This window comes from Hypanus sabinus, chromosome 1, assembly GCF_030144855.1.
Source record: "Hypanus sabinus isolate sHypSab1 chromosome 1, sHypSab1.hap1, whole genome shotgun sequence".
Lineage (NCBI taxonomy): Eukaryota > Metazoa > Chordata > Chondrichthyes > Myliobatiformes > Dasyatidae > Hypanus > Hypanus sabinus.
In genome coordinates, this window is record NC_082706.1 from 108,540,615 (window position 1) to 108,564,766 (window position 24,152).

Sequence of the window (24,152 nt, forward strand, 5' to 3'; positions counted from 1 at the left end):
AGGTGGGATCTAGTTACTCAGATGCATTGTCAAATCAATCAAATCAGCAACCTGAAGATCAACAGGTTGAAACTGAAAAGGGAAATGAAACTTGTACCATTGAAAGCCAAGAACATTTTAATCCCGAACAGGATGTTGACATTGATCAACCTAATTTGCCAGATCCCGAGTTGAGTTCAAACTCTATATTCGGAAATGATCCCATATTGTGTTCTGTCCCCCTATCACAAGAATGCTTTGACCCTGTAAGGTTCTGGAATGTTCAAACTATAACTGCTGTCAGCCAGTTAAAGGTCTTGAGTTCCAGTTTAGAAGAGGGCACACATCCAGTAAACAACTCAGACAATTGTGATAATCAGATCAAGCTTCCCTCTACACCTCTTGACGATATTGATAGGCGAGCAGAACCCTCTAAAATTCTGCAAAACAATGGCGCTGATAAAGCAGAAGATTTGGATTCTATAGACAAAGAGAATGATGATCAAACAGGGCTCTTAGAAAGCTTAGCTGACAACACAGATCAAGTGGATAGTGCAGTCTTGTCATTAGAGAATACTCCCAATACCTTTTTGAATCAGGTGATAAAAGATGACAGTAATCACACAGAGATTTCTAGCAGTAAATCAAAACCTGATTCTGTTGAGTTACAGACCATAGAGGCAACACTCAGAGATGGACATGAGAAACTGGAGGTCCCCAGTGCACTTCCAGAAGATCATATTATGTCAGAGGTCCAGACATCAGAAGTTGGGGATTTTGTTGGAGAGTTGGAAGGAGCCAGTATCCATTCAGGAGATGGTGCTTGTAAACTAGAAGGTGCAGACAGTGTAATAGATGTTATTAAACAAGTAAATGGTTCTCACCTCTCACCAGAAGATAATGCCAGTAGATCTATAGGTGTCGATGTGCCAGATGTTTGTGTGGATGGGCAACTGGAAACTTCCAAAGCTGTATCAGAAGATGTTTCTTTTCAACCAAAGACCATTAATGGAATGGTGAAAGATATTTCAGAAAATGTTGATGCAGGCAATTTGGACATTTCTGGTGTCATTGCAGAATGTGCAAATCATACCTTAGACAAACTCCAAGAGGACTCTGTTGGTCAACTGGAATTATCCAACAGCAACTCAAGTGAGGATACTGACCAATTAGGAAATGTGAAAACGATACTCAGTGATGGTGAAGGTGAAGTAGAATTATCGGAAACATTACCGGGTGAGATTGCCGCGTGTATATCAGATGCTGCCATTATGTCAACTGGAGAGTGCACTGAGCTAGTCTTAAGCAGCCACTCAGAAAGTGGCACTGACAAGGTAGAGGTTTCTGGCACAGGAGAAGATGATAACTCTGAAGTCAGTTTATCATGTAAGGACAACAAAGAAATAATTGAAGATGTTGCTGCAATAATGAAACTCAGCAACACAATGCCAGAGGTGGAATCTGACTGGTTTGAAGGCATGGGTACTCTTCCATTGGAGGAGGAGAGTCAAGAAAAGGTTGGTAATGTCAAAATAGGAAGTGATATTAACCAGGTTGAAGGTGTGGAGACTCTGCAAGTAATAGAAGATAAACAAATAGAAGTCAGTCACGTTCAACCAGATGATAGTAGATCAGATTCTACTTGTTCAGTATTATGTCAAGACAAAGTGTTAGATGGCGATTTTGCTAAAATCTCAGATACACTACAAATAAGTTCCACTAAAGTATCAGAGATTTCAGGAGACCTTAGTTCCCAGATAGAGAAGCCCAGTAGCCTGTTACAAAATAATTGTCATGAAGTAACAGATGAAGGTCAAACCAAGTTCTGTGAAATATTACTGAAGGATGATCCCAAGGACGTAGGGCTAGAAGATGTTAAAGATCAAACGGAGGTCACCGACACTCTTTTGGAAGATGGTGCTCATAATTTGGAGACTGTGGGTGCTCTGTCAAGTGAAGATAATAGTGATGAAGATGACAAATTCACATACATGTCATTAAGTGGAAATCAGAGAATAAATGATTTGGCACAAATCATACCACATAATGAAGCAAAGATCTCTACCAATACATCTGACAAAACTGATTTAGTAGGCACATCAATAGATACTGGTGATTCAAAAGTCACAGACAGTGGGAAACCAAATACATTTGATTCATCAACAGCAAACAGCACAAATGTAGAAGAGAACATGACCAAGAGTTCAGAAGATAGTGCTGATGAAATAGGTTCCTTCCCCCACTTGGAAGGACATAATGAAAGCACATTAGAAGTTCTAGAGGCAATATCAAATCATAATGATCAAAACATAGAGCCAGCTGGTACTCAGCTGAAAGATAATGCTTACCCATTGAATGTAATAAACTCAGCATCAGAAAGTGAACACAAAGACATTTCAGATATCCCTCAAAACAGCAAAGATGGTCAGCTAAATCTCCTTGACCCTTGTCAGACACATCTCTCAGGAATGTCACCAGGGAACAATGTTAGCCAGCTGGAGGATTTGCACTCTGAACAAAAGAACATTAATAATCAACTTGATCTCCCAGACCAAGCTCTAATAGTGGATGATCAGCAACAGGACATCAGTGAACCTGTGTCAAAACCTTCTCATCACAATTTTGGAGTCTCAGTTTCTGCAGAAGGAGTGGGTCTTCCTACCTCCACAGGAGAATCAACTGATGAATGTCTTAAGTGTTCTCAAAGCCCCATCAATAATGTTACAGAGATAATTGATCAAGGAACTCCTGATGATCTCATAGATATGACTCATCATGATGTGACTTCAGTAACTCACGATGTTTCAAAGGGTGGATCAGAAAAAGTAGATGATATTAATAGCCACACTTTAGCTGCAGAAGCAAATACAGAAATGGATGTTTATGAGGCAGTGTCATCCTCTAATGTACCGGAGTTTGCACCTGAAGCTGAACTTGAACTTTCCACTGATGAATCCAATAACTTAATATCAGAAGTTTCCAAGTCAGAGGATGTTGAGATCTGTGACCATGTTATTCTTCCATCAGAGCCTGTTTGCATGTCTTCTTCCATCTCTCCTGTCTGTCAACAACTGCAAGATGTTCTTCAGGACTGTAGGGCAGATGAGGTTGCTTTAAAAGAAGTGGTGGTGTCAGGAGAGTTGTCAAAGAAGGTGCCCACTGACCTAAAAGAAAGTAAGGGAGACAAGGGGGTGCCAAGTGATATATTAGATTCATGTGAATACTATGAACCTGAAAAACTGAGCTGCACCCAAGGTGTTGCTGATTTAGAAATAGACTCACATTCTAGTTCGGATATAAACCAGACTGAATCTAATACTCCTGTTGTCACACAAAATACTGAACAATTGTATTGTGACAAAAAAGGCAATGGTGCATCATTGGAGACTCCATGTCAAGATGAAAAACCTATTTGCTTTGTCGGCAGTGATAGAGAAGAAAAGGGTGATACTTATCCCCACATGTCACTAAATGTGATTGGAGAAAGCTCTCAGGATAAAAAATTGGATACTTTGCATCATTCCGAAAATTTTTCCTGCATTAGTCATTCACTGGTAGAGGGACCAGAATTTAATGTATTGCTTAATGCATCTTGCAAAGCTCCAGATAGACCTCTTTCGTGTCCTCATGCAACACTGAATAAAATTCCTTCAGCAAGTTCAACATCAGAATCTGATTTAGCTTCTGCACCCATCCATTCCACTGCAGACCTTCCCTGCTTAGATAAAGCTTCCCCTGCAACCTGCCCTGAACCGGATAATGATGGCTTTTCTGCTGTTGTATCTTCCTCATCAAATAAACTGACATCAGGACAACAGGACCAAGAAAGCTTTGCAAAACATGCTGCTCCACCTGAAAGAGCACCAGGGGAAGAAAAAAGCCAAGAAGAGTTTAAGCTGTCCGATGCAATGGATCTGGAAGCCAAACAAGCAGGTAAAGTTTCTGTTGCATTAAAATGCTGAGAAGGAAGCTAATCCATTTGGACTGCAACCCAAAATGAATCTCTCTCCTTCTCAACATTTTGGTTCTCTCATTTATCTCAATTTTGCTTGCTTGATTTGCATACAGTACTGTGCAAAAGTCTTAGGCACATATATATATAGCTAGGGTGCCTCAGTCTTTTGCTCAGTACTGTAGTCATCTTATGCATTGCACTACATTGCTGCTGCAAGCAAAAAATAATCTCATATTAAATGTGATGATGATAAAGCTGATTCTGATATGGGTCTCTGTTGTGGATGGAGAGTGGGAAGGAAGGGAGTCAGAAGAGGGAAATCATAACTGGAAAAAGGGATGCACCAGAGAGACATTTTGTAATGATCAATAATCCAACTGTTTGGAATCAAATTACATTGCTTAGTGTCTCAGGCTGGGTGTACCACCCCTGCCCCTGGCGTTCCCTCTCTGCCACCTGTCCCACACCTCTCCCACAGGGCACCACCATCACACCATTCCTAAATATCCTTTGCATCTGCCAGAATTACAAACTTGCTATCTGCCTAACACTTAAAGTTATGTAATTCATCCCTTCATTGGTGGCACGGTAGCATAAAGGTTAGTGCAATGCTTTACAGTGATGGCAGTCGGGGTTCAATTCTTGCCACTGTCTGCATGGACTGTATATGCACTCCCTGTGACTGCACGGGATTCCCTTGGGTGCTCCCGCTACCTTCTTCATTCCAAAAGTGTACAGTTAGGGTAACGAGTTGTGTATGCTGGTGCTGGAAGCACAACAACACCTGCGGGCTGCCCCCAGCACAATCTTTGGACCATGCTGGTCGTTGCCACAGACAATGCATTTCACTGTACACTTTGAAGTTTCGATGTACATGTAAAAAAACAGCTAATCTTTAAAAATCTCTTTTTCCTTACATCGAAAGATTGTGGTCCAGTGCTCCTTCATGCAGATATTGGAGCTGTTCTTCATCAAAAAGATCATTAAGATCCCAGTTACTTAAGTCAGAATGCCATTTTATTTTCCGTGATACTTTGTGATGAACAATTGATTGGTCCTTTTAGCTAGTGCTCCATCAGCCAAAATTGCTGTGTTAAATTAGAATACTTGTGAGCACATAATTACCATGTCAGATAATTCAAGTCTGAACAATGCCATGTGATGCCATGTAACTATTAGACCTTTCCATAGTATTTTACTATTTTTGTTACTTGTTTTATAAAAGTGTACGCTTATTTTAGAATCAGATTTGTAACTATACCTGCTCTCTTGCTGTTACTAAGATAAACCACAATGCATACCTTTTGAATTTGTCAATAATGGGAACAAGGGCACACTACTCATTCCCTCAAGCTTGTTCTACCTTTCAGTTAGATCATGGCTGATCTGTACTTTAACCACCTTTAAGCCATAGTCCTTGAACCCTTTATGCAAATTAGTTTATTTTCCTAATTTTCAATCAACAGTTAGAGCACTGACTGTTTTGGAGGAAATTTCTAGCGTGAGGAAAGTCACAGAATACCCACCATGATTCAATATATTGATTCCTCATGGAAGTGAGCATTTGGTCCAAAGAATAAATGCTGCAAATTTTTAAAATGTCTACTTCTCAAAACTTTGTCAGGGAACGTGGAATGAGTGCTTCAGATATTTTGGACTTTTCCCTCAAGAAAATTCCCAGTAATTTTATACTCAGTAATGAAAAGCTCTCTAGAAGCAGCTGACACATGAAGAAATGTTCCACTGATGTATTGGAAGTCACCTCCAAAAACAGAAGCAGTTCATGCCTCTCACGAATTGAGAGGTTAACCTCAGGCACTTGCGTGCTCAAGCACATCATCTGAGATGGAGGTTCAATGAGGTACTGAGATGATGGTTGGAGATCTCCTCTTTGAGATAATTCATCAAAGTAAAGTTCCATCTGCCTTTTCTCTTGGACCTAGAACATAAGTCGTAGAGAAGCACCAAAGATTTTGTAATAGCCTGCTTAATAGTTATCTCAATAAACACCTAAAAGATATTGCTCTGTTTTGCTTAGTTTGTGGAAATTTGCTTTATGCTAATTGCTGCAGAGTGCCCCCATGTTACAACAGAGCTTTAACTTCATTGGTTGTAAATCACTCTGAGATGTCCATGCGGCATCCCCAGGGCGTGAAAAAACAGTGACTTGTTTGCATGCCTGAGTTTAAAGCCTAAACTTGGCCACTTTTCAAAGTCAGACGTTGGTGTCCATTCCTTCAGGCTTCGTTTCCTGTTGTTTTCACACTTGGTAGTATCCCATTTAGTGGCATATGTTACAATTACGATTAGTCAGAAGTAATCAAGTTAACTCGCAATAGAACACAGAACAGAGGAACAGGCCCTTCAGCCCACAATGTCTGCTCCGAACACAGAAATGTAATTACAATGTAAACAAGTGATGTAGCAATAACTTAACAAGATGTATTTTTGTAGTCCCACAGATCCCTGAGAAATTGGAGCAGTGTCCTGGGGTTGATCATCTGGACTCCATCCAAGCAGAGATCAAGTCCTTGGACACAAAACCCATCTGTCGCACCCGTCAAGCCTTCAGTCCATCAGATTCCAGTTCCTCCAGTGAGAATGAGCTGCCGTTCCCGATCCCACTCGAAGATGTTAGGAAAAGAATCCCTCCCCAAGAGGACCCTGTTAAATCGGAATCCACGGATGCACAGATTCCATCGAAGCAACGGGCTTTTGAGACCACTGCTGTCAACAGAGGTAAAACAGAGAAGCTTAAGGGAAGGAAGCCTCCAGTCCTCACGCAGTCTCTTACCGGGAGCCACAGCTAGTGGCTCTGCTGTCTCTCAGCTCCAGAAACCCAGGTTCAATCCTGGCCTCTGGTTCTCTCTGTATGCAATTCTTATTTCCCCCCGAGACCATGTGAGTTTCCCCCAGGTACTCTGGTTTCCTCTCAAAACCAAGTTGGTAAGTTAATTGACCACTTTAAATTTCTCCTAGGATGCTGGTGGGTGGTAAAATCAGATAGGAGTTGATGGGACTGGAGGGGTAGGTATTAAAATAGTGGTATTATAGAGCATAGGTTTTTGAAGGTTGATATGGACAGAGTGAATGGTCTCTTTCCATACTTTCAATGCGACTTCAGTTCCACATCACTATGATTCATAAATGCCCTGTACCAGCAAGCTCACGCTGTATCATCATCTTGGAATAAATGTTGACCTTGTTGATAAAGGCCATATTCCAATATTGCAGATGAGGAGGTTACCTTCTGAAGTTTATAGGATGACCATGACTCAGGCTTTCTGATTGGGAGGAACCTCTGCACCAGAGCCAACCTTAATCCAACTCTGCGCACTCTATCACTTAGAAAGTGATTTATATGCAAGTTGCATGAGACATGAATCAAACCAATGGACAGTGATTTTATTTGTACAGCCCTGTTAGCTTACTGAAACAAAAGAACATTTTAAAACATTCTGCCCTCATTGTTTAAGATAGAACATATTCAGTTTGCTTATGAGGGCTGTGGTCTGAGGGTGTTTGTGCAGGTTTTCTTCTTTGTCAACATTTGATCTCTGCGCACTGGGCCCAAGATCAAGCATGAACATTTCTGATGTAGCCAACAGCCACAGTATATCCTTCTCGTGCACCTAATTATAACCAAGGCTAACAAAGCAGTACGAATAGTGTTAGATCCACAAGAATTTTTAAAAAAAGTAGCATGCCTGAAGAATGGGAACACTTTAGAAGTCAGCAAAGTGAACCTGTAGAAAATACGAGGAAAGGAATATAAAATTGAACTGTAAGTTCTTACAACATAGCTCTTTTGAAAGCTGTGCTGATTGTGCAAACATTGTGTAGGAACCTATTGTGTAGTGATCTCTGTTCCGGAGCACTTTCAGGAAAACACGCATATGTGTACACAGTGATCATAAAGCACTCCTGAGTAAAACCCATTACAGCACCAATAAGGTTACAGAGAATGAATGAGGATATATGACAGCTTCTAAATTTGACGCTATCTAGACAAGATATCCAAGTAGTCAATACATCTATTTTAAGGACAAAAGCTACTTGAACTATATTGAATTGGGGACAAGCAACTTCTAATCTCTCAGAAAGCAATGCAGGAAGTCAAGAAGGTCAGACAGGATGAAAAGAGATAACATGGGTTGACTTTTTCTCAATTCATATTACCACCTAAAAGATGAAGCGGATGCTCAAGGTGACCTGATCTTCAGAGGTGAAAGGATCATTCTTCCCAGACTGAAGGTACAATGAGATTAGGATTTTTTTCACTCTTCACATCTGGAAGTGAATGGTCATTGCAGCTGAATGAGAGAAATTTTCTATTGCCCGAGATCGAGGACAAACCCTCCAGATGCCGAGCAAGGCACCAATCATATTCACTACCAGAAAGCCTCAGGTGGCTTTCTGGGCCAAGGTTAGATCCAATCTGCTTTGTTTAGAGGAAAAAATATATTTGTTATTAGTATTGGTTTATTATTGTCACATGTTCTGAGATACAATGAAAAGCTTGTCTTGCATCTTGTCCAATAGATCAATTCATTACACAGTGCGTTGCTGCAGAACACGGTAAAACAATAGCAATGCAGAATGAAGCGTGACAGCTACAGAGAAAGTGCAGTGCAAGTAAACAATAAGATACACAGTCAGAATGAGGTAGATTGTGAGGTCAAGAGTCATTTTATTAGACTAGGGAATCATTTAATAGTCTTCTATCAGTGGGTAGAAGCTGTCCTTGAATCTTGTGGTATGTTCTTTCAGGCATTTGTATCTTTGACCAAATTTGGGGGGGAGGGTGTTAAGAATAGAGATTGTCTAGTTTTTGGAGATATTCACTGGCAACCATTTTACAAGGCTCTCAAAGGGGTGGCAGAACACTGGAAAAGGCTAAGTTCTGAGCCATCTAGCCTTCTACAATACCCTCCTACAATGGATTACAATCAGTCTTATTGCAATGAGGTAAAATTCTATTCTCCATAACAGAAAGGCTGTTAGAAGCAGAAGTGGCAAAAGGAAGATGGGTATACTATCATAACAGAAATGACAAAGCCTTGTCATCATTAAAAGTTGGAGGCACAATGAGGGTGAAGCCCACTAGGTGTACACTAGATGTGGCATCAATATGGATCGTGCTGTCATGTCAAAGGGAAAGGTCCCATCTCAGGAAGACTATTGGAGACTTGCTTCATGGAAGAAATTGTGAATATACTAAAGGATGCATTGTGTGCCTTCTCATGTCTGTACAATTGCAGATCGAGGAGACTGCAGCACTAGCAATAGTTAGGAGAACCAGAACCGGGTGGGGATAAATGTTTGCTGACCCAGTGTCTGGAGGACCTTTTACTAAAGTATAGCCAAGGAGACAGAAAAGTTCATTTGAATGTTTATTTTTTGACCTATTGCTTTGTTTTCATTGTTTGAAGAATAATACTGTGACCTCTAGAGTAGCATGCATATGGCAAAGAAATACCGTCTTGTATTTTGTATTTAAATAAAGTTCTGCTTTGATAAAGCATGTTGCTATTTCGATTAACTATTCCAAGCAGATGATGAGATTGCTTCTCCCTGTATTCCTCAATCCCAATGGTTTAAGGTTACAAAATTTTACATTATGGATTAAATGAGACATAAATTAATGTTCAGGTTTACCTCTACCTGGGGTAAATTGATGATATACTTACCATTTAAAATTATCTTTAATTTTCTTAAGACCTTTTTTTAAAATGACCTAGTCTCACTACTGCTGCTATTCTGTGTTACTAGGGTCTTGCAATGAATCAGACAGTGACGATTCGGTCCCTGAGCTTGAGGAGCCGGAGGTTTCCGTTCCACTAGCTGGACAAGAACAGGTGTGTGGTATAGACATTAATGTGAATGCTTTACTTGCATTGTTTTGATTACTAATTGTATGAAGACCTTGCCCAAAACTTAGGGAATTTTGATATGTGGCCTGGGTTCATCTCATGGGGACTCTTACAGGTCAATCATGAGATCTGGATGGTGGAAGCATCTGGGATCCACTATTTTTGTGGAAATATCCATTAAAGAGTTTTACACAAAATGGCTACTCCATGTCTCTGTTATGCAACACCTTGGAAATGTGCTGCAGAGACATTGTGAATGTTGATGTAATCATTGTTTGACGTTTGGAGTGGGAGATTGCTGCATTTAACTGGCTCTGGGGAGGGTGGGGGCCAACATTGCTGAACCCCCTACCTCAGGTCCTGGGCTCCAGTGGAAGTGGACTGACAAGGCCAAGGTACAATAACAATTTTTTTTAAGCCACTTGGACATGTGCATGGCTTAGAAAGGTTTAGAAGATTATGTGCCAGTTGGACAATGGGACTAGCCTGGGTGGTGCACCTTGATTGGCCTGAGCCATTTGGACCAAAGGGCCTGTTTCCATGTGCTATTGTTCTAAGTCCAGGTACTCATACCTCACCTTATATTTGCAATTAATTTTCAATTTTTACCTGACCACCTTTATGCTAGGCTTTTAACAGAAAATTAATCTGGTCTTATTAGTTAAAAGAACAAACTACTGGATTGCTGTGAAAACAAGCCTGATTTATAAACCTCCTTCAGGGAGGAGATCATCTGCCTGAACCAACCCAGCCTAAATGTGATTTCAAACCATCAGTGTGGCTGGCGTAAAAATGCCTTTACAAGGAACAGTTAGGATGGACATAAATGTTAATATTCCTCTTGCCATCTACATCCATAAAAAGATAAATTAAAATGGCTGGAAACAGAAATTAATTTCTATCAATTGCAGAATCCTCTATTTTTCACATTATTGGAATAATGCTCGATCAAAAAACAAAGGATAACCATATTTATTAACTTTGTACTTAATTGTTCCAAAGATTTCTTAGGATTAACTGGTGATGATGCAATGTAAAAACTCCCTGATGGAAGTTCAATACAGGCCTTCAAATGGTAGTCAGGATATGGGCTACAAATTACAAAGGGAGATAGAAAAGGTATATAAAAAGGGCAATATTACAGTAATCATGGGGGATTTCAATATGCGGGTAGATTGATGCTGGATCCTATAAATTGGTTTTTCAGAGCAGCATGTGGTTGAGCCCAGTAGGCGAACAGCAGTTCTGGTTTGGGTGTTAGGTAATGACCCAGATTTGATTAGAGAGCTTAAGGTAAAGGAATCCTTAGGAGGCAGTTATCAAAATGGTGATAGAATTCATCCTGCAGTTTGAGAAGGAGAAGCTAAAATTGGATGTATCAGTATTACAGTGGAGTAAAAAAGATTACGAAGGGAATGTGAGGCAACTGTGGGTGAAAAGGAACTCTAAGGCAACAAAAGAAAAAGAGAAGGCAAATAATTTAGCAAAAATTAATGAGAAGATAGAGGATTAGGAAGCCTTTAAAAACAACAAAAGGCAACTAAAAATTATAAAGAGAGAAAAGATGAAATATGAAGGTAAGCTAGCCAATAATATAAAAGAGGATACCAAAAGTTTTTTTTTAAGATACACAAAGAGTAAAAGAGAGATGAGAGTGGATATTGGACTACTGGAAAATATTGCTGGAAAGGTAGGAATGAGGACCAATAAATGGCAGATGAAATTAATAAGTATTTTGCATTAGTCTTTACCATGGAAGACGCTAGTAGAATGCCAGAAATTTGAGAGTGTCAGGGTGCTGAAGTGAATCTCGTTGCTATTATTAAGAAGAAGGTGCTTGGGAAGCTGAAAAGCCTGAAAGTAGATAAATTACCTGCACCAGATGAGCCTACGTCCTAGGGATCTGAAAGAGGTGGCTGAAGAGACTGTGGAGACATTAGATAATGATCTTTCAAGAATCACTAGATTCTGGAATGAGTCTGGAGGATTGGAGAATTCCAAATGTCACTCCACTCTTTAAGAAGGGAGGGAGGCAGAAGAAAGGAAATCGTAGGCCAGTTATCCTGACTTCAGTGGCTGGAAAGAAGTTGGAATCTATTGTTAAGGATGAGGTTTCAGGGTACTTGGAGATGCATAACAAAATAGGCCAAAGTCAGCATGATTTCCTAAGGAGAAATCTTGCCTAACAAATCTGTTTGAATTCTTTGAGGAAATAATAGGCAGGATCGACAGAGGAGAGTCAGTGGATGTTGTTTACTTGGATTTTCAGAGGGCTTTTGACAAGGCGCTGCACTTAAGTCTGCTTTACTAGATAAGAGCCCAGGAAATTACAGGAAGCATACCAGCATGGGTAGAAGATTGACTGATTGACAGGAGGCAAAGAGTGCGAATAAAGGGGGCCTGCTCTGAATGGTTGCCAGTGACTAGCAGTGTTCTGCAGAGATTGGTATTAGGACCATTTCTTTTCACATCAATGTTAATGATTTGAATGATGGAATTGATGGCTTTGTGGCCAGGTTTGTGGATGATAGGAAGATGGGTGGAGGGGCAAGCAGTGTTGAGGAGGTAGGATGTCTGCAGAAGGACTTGGACAGATTAGGAGAATTGGTAAAGAAGTGGCAGATGGAATACAGTGTAGGGAAGTGCATGGCCTTACACTTTGGTACAAAGAATAAAGGAATTGACTATTTTCTAAATGAGGAGAAATTTCAAAAATCAGCAGTGCAAAGGGATTGGATGTTCTGGCGCAAGGTTCCCTAAAGTTTAATTTACAGGTTGAGTCAGTGTAAGGAAGACAAATGCCATGTTAGCATTCTAGTCATCACAAAAATGAATATAAAAGCAAGGATGTAATGTCGAGGTTTTATAAGGCACTGGTCAGACTGCAATTGGAGGATTGTGAGCAATTTTCAATCCTTTATCTAAGAGAAGATGTGCTGGCATTGGAGACGGTCCAGAGGTGGTTCACGAGAATGATACCTGGAATGAAAGAGTTAACATGTGAGGAACGTTTGATGGCTCTGGGCCTGTACCGGCTGGAGTTTAGAAGAATGAGGGAGGAGCTCATTGAAATGTATTGGAATATTGAAAGGCCTAGATAGAGGATGTTTCTTCAGGAGGGGGAATCTAGGTCCAGAGGGTACAGCCTCAGAATAGAGGGATGCCCCTTTAAAACAGAGATGAGTGGGAATTTATTTAGATAGTGGGTGGTGATTCAGTGGAATTCATTGCCACTATGGCTGTGCAGGCCTAGTTGTTGAATATATTTAAGGCAGACGTTGATGCATTCTTGATAAAAGATTATGTGGAGAAGGCAGGAAAATAGGGTTGAGAGGAAAAATAAATCAGCCATGGTGGAATAGTGAAGCAGATTCGATGGGCTGAAATGCCTAATTCTGCTCCTATGTCTTGTGGTTTTATGGTCCAATCATACAGGGTGGTTAAAATTTCTTATTACAGGAAAAAATGTGAGAAAACAAAAGCTTATTTTTTAAAGAGCAGAGAAAATCAAGGTGAGATTTGTGTGACTATAGAAATACACAGCAAACAAACAGACCCTTCGGTCCATTGTGTCTGACAGAACATGATGTCAAATTAAACTCTGCCCATTTGCCTGCACATGGTCCATATCCCTCATTTCCTGTCTGTTCATGTGTCTGTTTAAATGTTTCTTAAACATTGCTCTTGTATCTGTTTCTACCAGCTCCCAGGCACATTTCTTGGGGGTGGGGGGGGGGGGAGGTGGGAAAACATGTTTTGGAAATCTCTTTTTCAAACTTTTCCTCTCACCATATATGGAAGCACTCTGGTATTTGATTTGTTCACCCTGGGGAGAAAGATTCGGACTATCCACCTTTTCAAAGCCTCTCATCGTTTTATGAAGTTCTGTTAGGTGTTCCCTCAGCCCCTGATACTCCAAAGAGAACAAGCCAAGTTTGTACTTCCTCTCCTTGTAGCTAATACAATCCAGTCCTGGTACTATCCTGTGAACTGCTTTTGCACCATCTCCAAACCCTCTATATCCTACCTACAGTGCGACAAAATACTATAATTACATAAAACAGTCTTAAATTTGCCCTAACCAAAGTTTTCCACAGCTACAATGTGACTTCCCAACATTTATACTCAATTCCCTGATCAATGAATGTAAGCAAGCAAAACATAATCCTTATCACCTTGTGTCTCTGCTTGTGTTGTCACATTCAGGGAGCAATTCACTTGAACCTCAATACCCCTCTGCATCTTATTTCTCTGAGGAATTCTGCTATTTACTCCATATTCTCATTTTGTATTTGATCTCCAAAAGTGCATCACTTTCCACTTATTAAGTTCCATCTGCCATTTCTCTGCATAAATTTCCACTGAACCACCGTCTAACTTGCTATATCCTTTTATAACTTTTCTTGCTATTCACAATGCCAAAAGTTTTCATATCACTTTCTAACTTGCCAATCTGACAATGCACACATTTATTTATACTTTTGATACACGTTCCCACAGAGGTCTCAGCACTGATCCGTGAGGAACAGCACTAGTCACTGACTTCAAGTCAGAGAACATCCCTTTGCCCAGTACTCTGTCCCCCATGACCAAAGAAATTTTGAACCCAATTTATCAAGTCTCCATGTGCTTTAATGTTCTGGACTAGCTTAGTTTGAGGAATCTTGTCAAATGATTTACGAAATTGCATGTGGAATTCTTCCACTGCCTTAATTTCATCAATTATTTTCATCACTTATTCGAAAAGCTGTATCAGATTTGTGAGGCAGCGTCACCCCAGCTGACTATTCTTTATATGTCCATGCTTTGCCAAATACAAATAAATTCTATACTTGAAGATCTCCTTCAGTAATTTCCCCACCACTGATGTAAAGTTCACCAGCCTATACTTTGCCGATTTGTCCCAGTTGCCCTTCTCATACAGAGGAACAACACTGGCTACCCTTCAGCCCTCTGGCACCTTGCCTGTGTCTAAAGAGGATACAAAGATATAGATCTGTTAGACTTTCAGAAGGTTGCAATACGAACTCAGGAGGAAACTATTCCCAAGATCAAGAAGTGTCAATAATAGTCTGGTGCAGATACAAGGTGATTGAAAATCAATGAAAAGAGTTTTTAATTTTGCATAAAATGCTTCTATGATCTAGTCTGCACTGTCTGAATCACTGCAGCAAGTAGATTCAATATAACTTTCAGAAAGAAATTGGATAAAATCTTGGCGGAATCACTGCCAAACTGCCCTTGCTGAACTGAGCTAAGCATTCCTCCAAGATGCCGAAGATGAATTAATCTTTTAAGAAGCTGGCAGGAAATAAAGCAGATACATGAGCAGAGCCTGTAACTGAATCAGATTTGGGATAGAAACTTGTCCTCGTGTAACCGGATTAAAAATCAATGGAACTGAACATCAGAAGCCAAATGTGACACACACATATATTTATGAGCAGCAATTGGATTTATTTGGATATTTGAACTTTTCTAAAGGATATCTGTGTAAACTTATTCACAGCCATTGATCCGTCACTCCATTTTAATATATTTCCTTTGCACTTCTGTTCCAAATCTTTAGTAACTTTTTTTGAGTGTGGTGCTGAATATTGGCTATAAAGTTCCAACTGTGCCTTAACTGGTGATTTCTAAAAGTTTATCATGACTTACTGGCATTAATTAAACCAAAGATCTCGCATGTGTGTTTAGTAGTCTTGCTGATTTCTCTTGGTGTCTTTGGGGATCCCCAACTCACTCTGATCTTTCTCTGTAAATAGGCAAATTAAACATGTGAATATGTATGTGTCAGCTCTTCCTCCTGTGGTGCACATTGGCGATAATATATGGCAGTCCATATCACTGTGGGAGACAAGGAGGAACAATGGGGTTCAGGGTTGACTCATCTGTGTTGTAGCTGCCCTGAGAGTGACTATGGCCTCAGTGGAGGATAGTACTTTTTGCTATATTTAACCCCCATTCCTGTTATGTCTAAACAGGAATGGTTTGTGTTGGTAGAGCAAGGCTACTTTGTCTACATCCATGGGATGATAATCAATGTCTACGAAAATTAAATATAATTCATTCTTTTTCTTTTTTGGAAAAATATTACTTCTAGTCACAGTTGGCGCAAGCGGTGGGGATTGGTGACGAGCCTGTGAGTAAAGCTAAACAGAGCCGCAGTGAAAAGAAGGCACGAAAGGTGAGTCAAACTGTGCCCTTAGCCCAGGGGTTCCCAACCCGGGGTGCACTGACACCTTGCTTAATGGCAGTGGGCCATGGCAGAGACAATGTTGTATAGCTGTGTGGATAGGCATGCAGCTAGACACAAGTGTTCAGATTTACTGTCAACATGCACCTATCAGTATGTGGAGTGAACAGCCATGTGCCAAGACACAGATCTGTAGACACAAATATGCTTTGAAAACCATGAAAACTTTGAAAACTGTGTATGGACATGCACAGATATGCATATCGACTCATGAACCTAGACTTGCATGTAAAGATATAAACAGGCATGTATGTACCTAGTTGTAGAAGTATGGGCATGAGCAAAGTGAACTCATCTATGTTTGTGGAGACACAGGAACAAGTATTGTGTGTGTGTGTGCGCGTGTGTGTGCGTGTGTGTGTGTGTGTACACATGAACAGGCACAAAGCTGGACATGAAGGTAAATGTATGAACCAATGTGTACCTGGACGTAGATGCATTTATCCACAAAGTTCTTGTACATTAATAAGCATGAATACAAATGTTTAGTTATCCAATAGGAATAAGATAGTATAGCAGTTCTATGACTGTAATCTGGACAATCACTCAGGAAACAGATTTTAAAATGACAAAAGCATGCTAGCCTAACCATCCCTACAAATACCTTGTCATTAATACTGGAAGACCTAGGAGAATGTTCACATTTTTTGAGAATTTCCATGGGTTTGTTTGGCAAGAGCTATCTGGCATGAACCTAGATATGGAAGTGTAGTCACGTGAAATGAGATATACCTTCATATGGTTAGATAGGCTTTCTCACAGAATTACACTGTCAGCCGATGGCTCAGGTACCTCCATCAACTCCCTGGCTATGAGATATTCTTAGTCTTCATCTCCTGAGTGATTACTTCTCCACACTAAACATAGTCTTGGAAGAAGCACCTAGGGTAATAAGGGGGATTCTTTGAATTTCATAGTTACCAACAAAATACAATGTTTTGGGTGATGGTCTAGACTAGAGGTTTTCTGCCAGGATTTCATTCTGAATATATAACCCACAATACATGGATCAATGCAAGTCGAGCTGCATGTTGGTCTCAGAACTTAATGACTTTTGAATCCACCAACTAATACTTCATATCAAATGCCAAGAGGAAAGTTATTGAACAAATAACAATTTGCATATGGATTTTAAAAATGTTTTGTAATAAATATTACCTCTCACTCTGATTTACTCTGCTCTTTTTTGACCTGTAATTAATCATTTCCCTCTTATCTTTCACTTCTTCCTTAATCTCGCCCTTCTCCGTCCCTCTGTATTTCTCTCACTGTTTTTCTCTTCTATGCACTTTTCTCACCCATCTGTGATATGCTGCTTTCCATTTTGATGCCTCTTATTGTCTCACTGCTCCCTCATCTTTTCTGCCTCCCTCTACAATGGCCCCATCTCACTGCCTCCATCTAATTCTTCCCCTTACTGCCCTTCACTGTTGCTTCTTGTTTCTCTTTTTTGCCCTTCTATATTCTCCTATGATCACGTACGATCTACCCATGTGTCATCGGTATTTCTCTTTCACTCCATTATTTCTTCCTTCTTTCGCTTATTTTTTGTCTCTGTTTCTGACTCTCATTTCCTCTCTCCTACTTGCCCACCCCATCCCACCCCACAAATTCTTTCCCAGGCTATGTCCAAGCTCGGTCTGCGACAGGTACATGGTGTAACAAGGATCACAATCAGAAAGTCTAAAAACATCTTGTTTGTTATAACAAAACCAGATGTTTTCAAGAGTCCGGTGTCTGACATCTACATAGTCTTTGGGGAAGCAAAGGTAAGGATCCATTCGTAACTGTGAATAATTGGGTCCTTTAGTATCATCGAATGCCAACTGTTTAATTAAAACGTGGGGCTTAGATATACGGGAGACTCTGCTCTATATTTGGACTTGCCACAAACCTTACTTTGTACAAGCTCTGTTTTGTAACTGTCCTGGGAACTTCAGTGAAATGGGGGAGAACCTGGGTATACAGCTGCACTTTTCATTAATTCGAGCTTGTGCTGCCAGTGGAGTAAACCATGGCCAAACTGTCAACTTCTCTGAGTCTTTGTTCCATAACTCTAAAGAACTTCATCTATCAAAGAAACACTAGCCTCAGTCTTGACTGTTTTATTCTGGTTGTTTGGTTGAGGTGCTGAGGGTGGGATTGCCCATAAATCTAGTAAGAAGTAGGTCAGTGGCCTCTTATAACTGCTTTGCCATTCAATAAGAGCGAGGTTAGTCTTTCAGTTCTGCACTGTTTTCCTTTTATTAGTCCTACATCCTTTGATTCTTTCAGTATCCAAAACCTTTTAGTGACTGAGCTCTACAGGCCTGCTAGTCAGTGAATTCCAATGATTCTCTACCCACTGGATGAAAGAAAGTACTTCTCATTTGCCCTGAATAGCCAACCCCTTATTTTGATGCTGCTATCCAGCATCATCTCTGTATCTTCACATTCAAACCCTGTGATTGTTGTATTGAAATGGGATGCAGAGAAATTACTAAGCTATGAAAGTGGATCAGTGTCCACCTTTGTAGAGGACAGAGGTGCATTGGTTGGTAGTGGATTCATCACTGAGTTAGAATTACAACGTCAGTCTTCCAAACTGCATCTGTGAACCTTTTGGCTAAACTTTAGTGCAATAATTCCTATTGCAATCATTAATCAGAACTCCAAAGGGGCCATTAAAGATCCCAAGATGCTAATTTAAAAAATGGAGAGTTTGTTTGTGCCCTCTCCAATAACCTTATTATTATAAACTGTCTCTTCAAAATCAGATTTATTTTATTGCCATGTTGTGCGTAAGTTGATGTTTTATTTATATTGACGAAATTACAAAAGTACTTGGAGAAATCTTGGGTTCCTAATAGGCGCTATGTAAACACAAGTCTTTCTCCTGTTTACTCTTTTTCCAGATTGAAGATCTGTCCCAACAGGCTCATAAAGCTGCTGCTGAAAAGTTCAAAGTTCCTATTGAACACGCAACTTTGATCCCTGAAACAACTCCAACACATAGTATTAAGGAGGAGAGCGAGGAAGAGGAGGTGAAATGCTTCTGCATCATTTTGAGTTCAAACGTCGACCATTACAGTCATTAGGACACAAACCAGTATCACTCTTTCCTTTCCCACTTTTGTAATGTATAGTAATCTCACACCACAAGTGTCTCGGGGAAAAATACCATTATATAACCTCCTCCTGACCTTTATTGTAGCTTTCACCTATATTATTATTACTTTAGCATACTAAAGGTAGATTCTATGCAGAATGATTGCAAGCAATGACATAAATTAGCTTAGTACCTCATGAGAAAGAATGAACAATGGAGATATAGTCATATGAATAGTATTGTGACATGACAGCCTTTTTGAGCTTCTACAGATAATACCTAAAATCAAAGTACTATAGTTGTTGGAAGTCAAAGTATACAATGCTGGAAATAATCAGAAGGGCAGGCAACATCTTTGGAAACAGAAACGGAGTTGATGTGTCAAGGTGATGTGCCTTCCTCTTCCTAATGAAAGGAGTTCAGTTTGGTGTTGATTCTACCTCCATGGATGTTGCCTGACCTGCTGAGTATGTCCAGAACTCTCTGTTATTGTTACTGTTATTACCTCACAGTCACAATTCCATCTTTCTACTTTGATATCCTTAACTGAAGGTCTAATGTAAAATGCAATTCTAAAATGAGTTTTTGAAACCAAATGGATCCCATAATTATCCTTTGATCATTTCTAATGTGCTGACTATGAAAGGTAGTTAAATCTTAAAGGACTCATTAAAACTGAGGAACTTAGGAGTAAGAAGAAAGGATTCAGGATGGGGATGATTAATACCCTGTCAAATTTGACTGCAAAATTAATTAACTATTTAAAGACATCAACATAATGCAAACAAGTAGACTCAAGGCAGTCAAGCAATGGAAAAATCAGAAAAAGCAGAGACTGGAATTCTGAAATGAAAATAGAAATGCTGAAAATACTCAGTAGGTCAAGTGACACACCTAGAAAGAAAAGAGTAAAAGTTTCAGGTTAACATTCTGATGAAGGGTCTTCAACTAGAAATGTTAATTTTATTTCTGTTCCAAGAAATGTCAAACCACTTTACTTGCTGAGTGTTTCCAGTATTTTCTGTTTTGAGTTAGATAAATGGAGAAAATGATAGAGTTCACAAGGGTGTTAGGAGATTGAAAATAAATGACTTGGTTCTGCAGCCTTTTCTGTCCTATAAATTCTTAGACTATAGAACAGTACAGCACAGGAGTATTGTTATGCCAAACCAATTAAATTAGTAATCAAACGGTTAACTAAACAAGCTTTATTTGCCTACACAATGTCCATATCCTTCCATATTCCTCACTTTCATGTGTTTATCTAAACATCTCATTAAAAGATTCCAAAGTTTCTGCCTCTACCACCACCCAGACAGCTCATTCCAGGCACCCACCACTCGCAGTGTGTTTTAAAAAAAAGAAGAAAAGAAAATCTTACCCCTCGCATCGGCTTTGAAATTGCCCCCTTACCTTTAATGCATGCTCTCTTGAATTAGACCTTCTTCAACCCTGTGGTAAAGATATTGTCATTCTACTCTAACTATGCCTTTCATAATCTTATAAACCTCTATCAGATCTTCCCTCTGCCATTCCAGAGAAAACAACCCAAGTTTCACGTGCCCTCTGATCCAGGCAAAATGCTGGTAAACCTCCTCTGCACTCTCTCCAAAGCCTTGACATCCTTCCTATAAAAGGGTGATGGAACTGTATGCAATACTCCAAATGTGGCCTAACTAGAGTTTTATAAAGCTGCAACATTACTTTTGAACTCGATTCCTCTACTAATAAGGGCAAGCATGCTATATACCCTCTTAACCACCTAATCAACCTCTGTAGCCAATTTCACTATTATCTTGGACTCCAAGATCCCTCTGCTCATCAAAACTGTTAGGGCTCTTTCTCTTAACAGTGTACTGTCTCTTCATATTTGGCCATGTTAAACTCTATCTGCCATTTCTCTGCCCAAATATTCAACTGATTTATATCCTGCAGCATTCTTTGCCAGTCTCCTACGTTATCTACAACACCACCAATCTTTGTATCATCTGCAAACTTACTAACCCACTGATCTAAATTTTTGTCCAGGTAATGGATATACATCACAAAGACCAGTGGTCCCTGTACAGATCTCTATGGAATGCCACTAATCACAGACCTCCAGCTGGAAAAAGTCCCTTTGACCACTACCCACAAGACAGTGGGCAAGTCAGTTCTGAATCTAAACGGCCAGTTCACCATGGATCCCATGTATCTCAATCTTCTGGATGAGCCTCCCATGAGAGACCTTGTCAAACGCTTTACTAAGATCCATGTAGACAACATCCACAACTCCTACCTTCACCAATCACCCTTGTCATCTCATCAAAAAACTCAATCAAATTAGTAAGACAGTCTTTTCCTGCACAAAACCATGCTGGTTCTCCCTAATGAGGCCATGGCTTTCAAAATGCTCATAAATCCTATCCCTAATAATTCTCTCCAATATCTTCCCTACAACTGACAAGAAACTCATTGGTCTATACTTTCCAGGATGATCCTTCTTGAATAATGGAACAACATTAGCTTCTCACCAGTCTTCCAGGACCTTGCCCGTGGACAAGATGATATTGGTTAAGGCCCCTGCAATCCTTTCTCTTGCTTCTCTCAATAACTTGGGGTATATCACATCAGGACCTGGGAGGGGGGAATTTATGCTCCTTAATGCTCTTTAAGAGACCCAACACTACCTTCTTCTTTATCCCAAACTGTAACGTGTCATACTGTCAGATGAGAGTTAAAAGAGAAAGACTGCAGCTCACATTCCATTTGTATACAGTTCTCAAAGGACTTGAATTCATTGCTGTGGCATATTTTGCTGGTTTGGATTCCCTTAGATGAAGGTAAGAGGGGAAAACAGAACTCAGTTTGGATGACGTGGTTTCCTGTGCTCCACAACAAACGAAGTGAACACCAGGGTCATTGGGAAATAACAGAAGGTGCTTATTCCAGCCTGGCAGTAATCCTTGTTAGGGAGGACCCAAGAATGAAGAGGATTGACCATAATAAAACCATAAAATGTAGGAAAAAAATTAGGCCATTGAAATTGCTCCACCATTTGATCATGGCTGAGTTATTTTCCCTCTCAACCCCATTCTCCTGTCTTCTTCACTTACTTTTGAAGCCCTGACTAATCATGAACCTATCAACCTCCACTTTAAATATACCCAGTGGCTTGGCCTCTACATATGAAGCAATGAATTCCACAAATTCACCATCGTCTGGCTTAAGAAATTGCTCCTAATCCCTCTTCTAAAGAGACATCTTTCTATAACTTAATGACTGTTTCACAAGTGAGGTGCATTATGAGCATGGCTACTGTTGTAACCAATTTGACGTAGTTGCATCAAATTAACAGCAATATGATGATGATTAAGCCTTTTTTTATATATTGCCCAGACTTGAACATTTTTTGATTGGACCATTATAACCTTTGCCATTTGCTTAAATTTCAGCTGGATGAAACGGGACTGGAAGCTAGAGATATAGAGCTGGTAATGGCCCAGGCAAATGTCTCAAGAGGCAAAGCTGTACGAGCTCTCAGGCACAACAAGAATGATATTGTTAATGCTATAATGGTGAGATACCCTGGAACTTCTGGTTTTGTTTTATAGCTGTCTTTGTATTTACTCTTTTCTTTTAAACTATCTTCTTACCTCCTTTGAAAAAGGTGGCTTACTTTAAGTGGGTTCAGGCACTCTTTCTGACTATTCCCACTGGACCCAACATTGAGTTTGTCCCTACCCAATCAGGCGAATCTCCCATCCCTGCAGGTTGGAAGAGCCTTGAGTGAGAAAAGTTTGTGACTATCCATTTCATTGTCTGAAAGAAAAATAAATTTGCCACTTGATTGAACTCTAAATTAAAAATTGTGACTCCTACAGCAACAAATAGCAAAAACTGTCACTTTAAACAATTAAGTTGTTGTCGGAAATTCAGCAGATTCATTAATCAACCTCTGCAGCGAGAAACTGGAATCTAATACATCCTGGATTGCTTGACTCTAGTCAAACAATATGTGGTCTGCTCTTTAAGCTTTCTCTGCCCTTAGTTAAATACTCAGTTTTTCCCATGAATCGACAATAAAAGATGGCTTTGCTTCCATCGCCCACTATTGGAAATATCTTTCCCCAGTGGGTAATAAACAGAAACCCAAGGGAGATCTTATCCTTTGGCAGGAGTGGTGGACTCAGATTAGACCTTATTAGCATGGTGCTGACATCTCTAGTTTAGGATGGTTACATATTTAGAGTCAGTGTGGAAATTTTGGCAGCTAACCATGAAAGGACTAGATGGGGTAAGGTGTCAGGAGAAGGGATGGAGGGGTGGCAGTGGCTGTGGTTGAGAAAGTGAGCTGACAGGAAGGGTTTCTCTACTTGATGATGAGTCAAAGGAAAGGATAAACTGAAGCATGCACCTTTAGCTTCCAATTCCCTCTGGATATATTCTCTGCTGGGCTTTCATTAAACATTAAACCTGGTTTTCATATTTGATAGCTGTTCAGGAAGGCAGCTTTAAATTGAATATGGAAAGCTCCAGATATCATTACTAAAATGTTCAGCAATGAATGGGTTGCCTGCTTGTTCATTTTACCTGTTGAGCAAGTTGGAACCAACTCTTTGGAGTCATGTGGATGAGACGATCTGCTGAATGATTATGTTTAATTATTCTATTTTCTTTCTTTTCTAGGAATTAACAATGTAAACTGCAAAATGGAGATTTATTTCTATATATATTCGCTGGATATTATCAACATTATAAACTATAACCGAACTGTAAATCATACAAGTTTGCATCTGTAATACTGCTAATAAACTCAATCTATGGAAACCAAACTAAGAGATTGCATGTGTTTCTTTAATCACTGCGAAGAAGAGATTTTCATGGGCTGAAAGCTCACCAGAAACTTGTACACACACTGTAGAGCAGAGGTTCCTAACTTTTTTTTTAATGTCATGGACATTCACCATTCTCTGAGGGGTCTGTGGACCACAAGTTGGGAACCTTTGGTCTGGACTGGCA

General features: G+C 39.9%; 1 protein-coding gene across 2 annotated transcripts; it reads left to right on the top strand.

Moving 5' to 3' along the window:
• Positions 1-163: 163 nt before the first annotated feature.
• On the top strand, positions 164-23,938 carry LOC132377881 (dentin sialophosphoprotein-like). Of its 2 annotated transcripts, none has more exons than XM_059944362.1 (8): positions 164-3,912; positions 6,389-6,673; positions 9,707-9,792; positions 15,911-15,994; positions 17,686-17,832; positions 18,958-19,086; positions 22,586-22,708; positions 23,820-23,938. In XM_059944362.1, exons 1-8 carry the CDS (start codon positions 723-725, stop codon positions 23,832-23,834), a joined length of 4,059 nt encoding a protein of 1,352 aa, XP_059800345.1. In that variant the 5' UTR covers positions 164-722; the 3' UTR covers positions 23,835-23,938. The 2 variants fall into 2 exon arrangements, with proteins under 2 accessions (XP_059800345.1, XP_059800427.1); XM_059944444.1 differs by having other exon boundaries at positions 15,917-15,994.
• Positions 23,939-24,152: the final 214 nt, after the last annotated feature.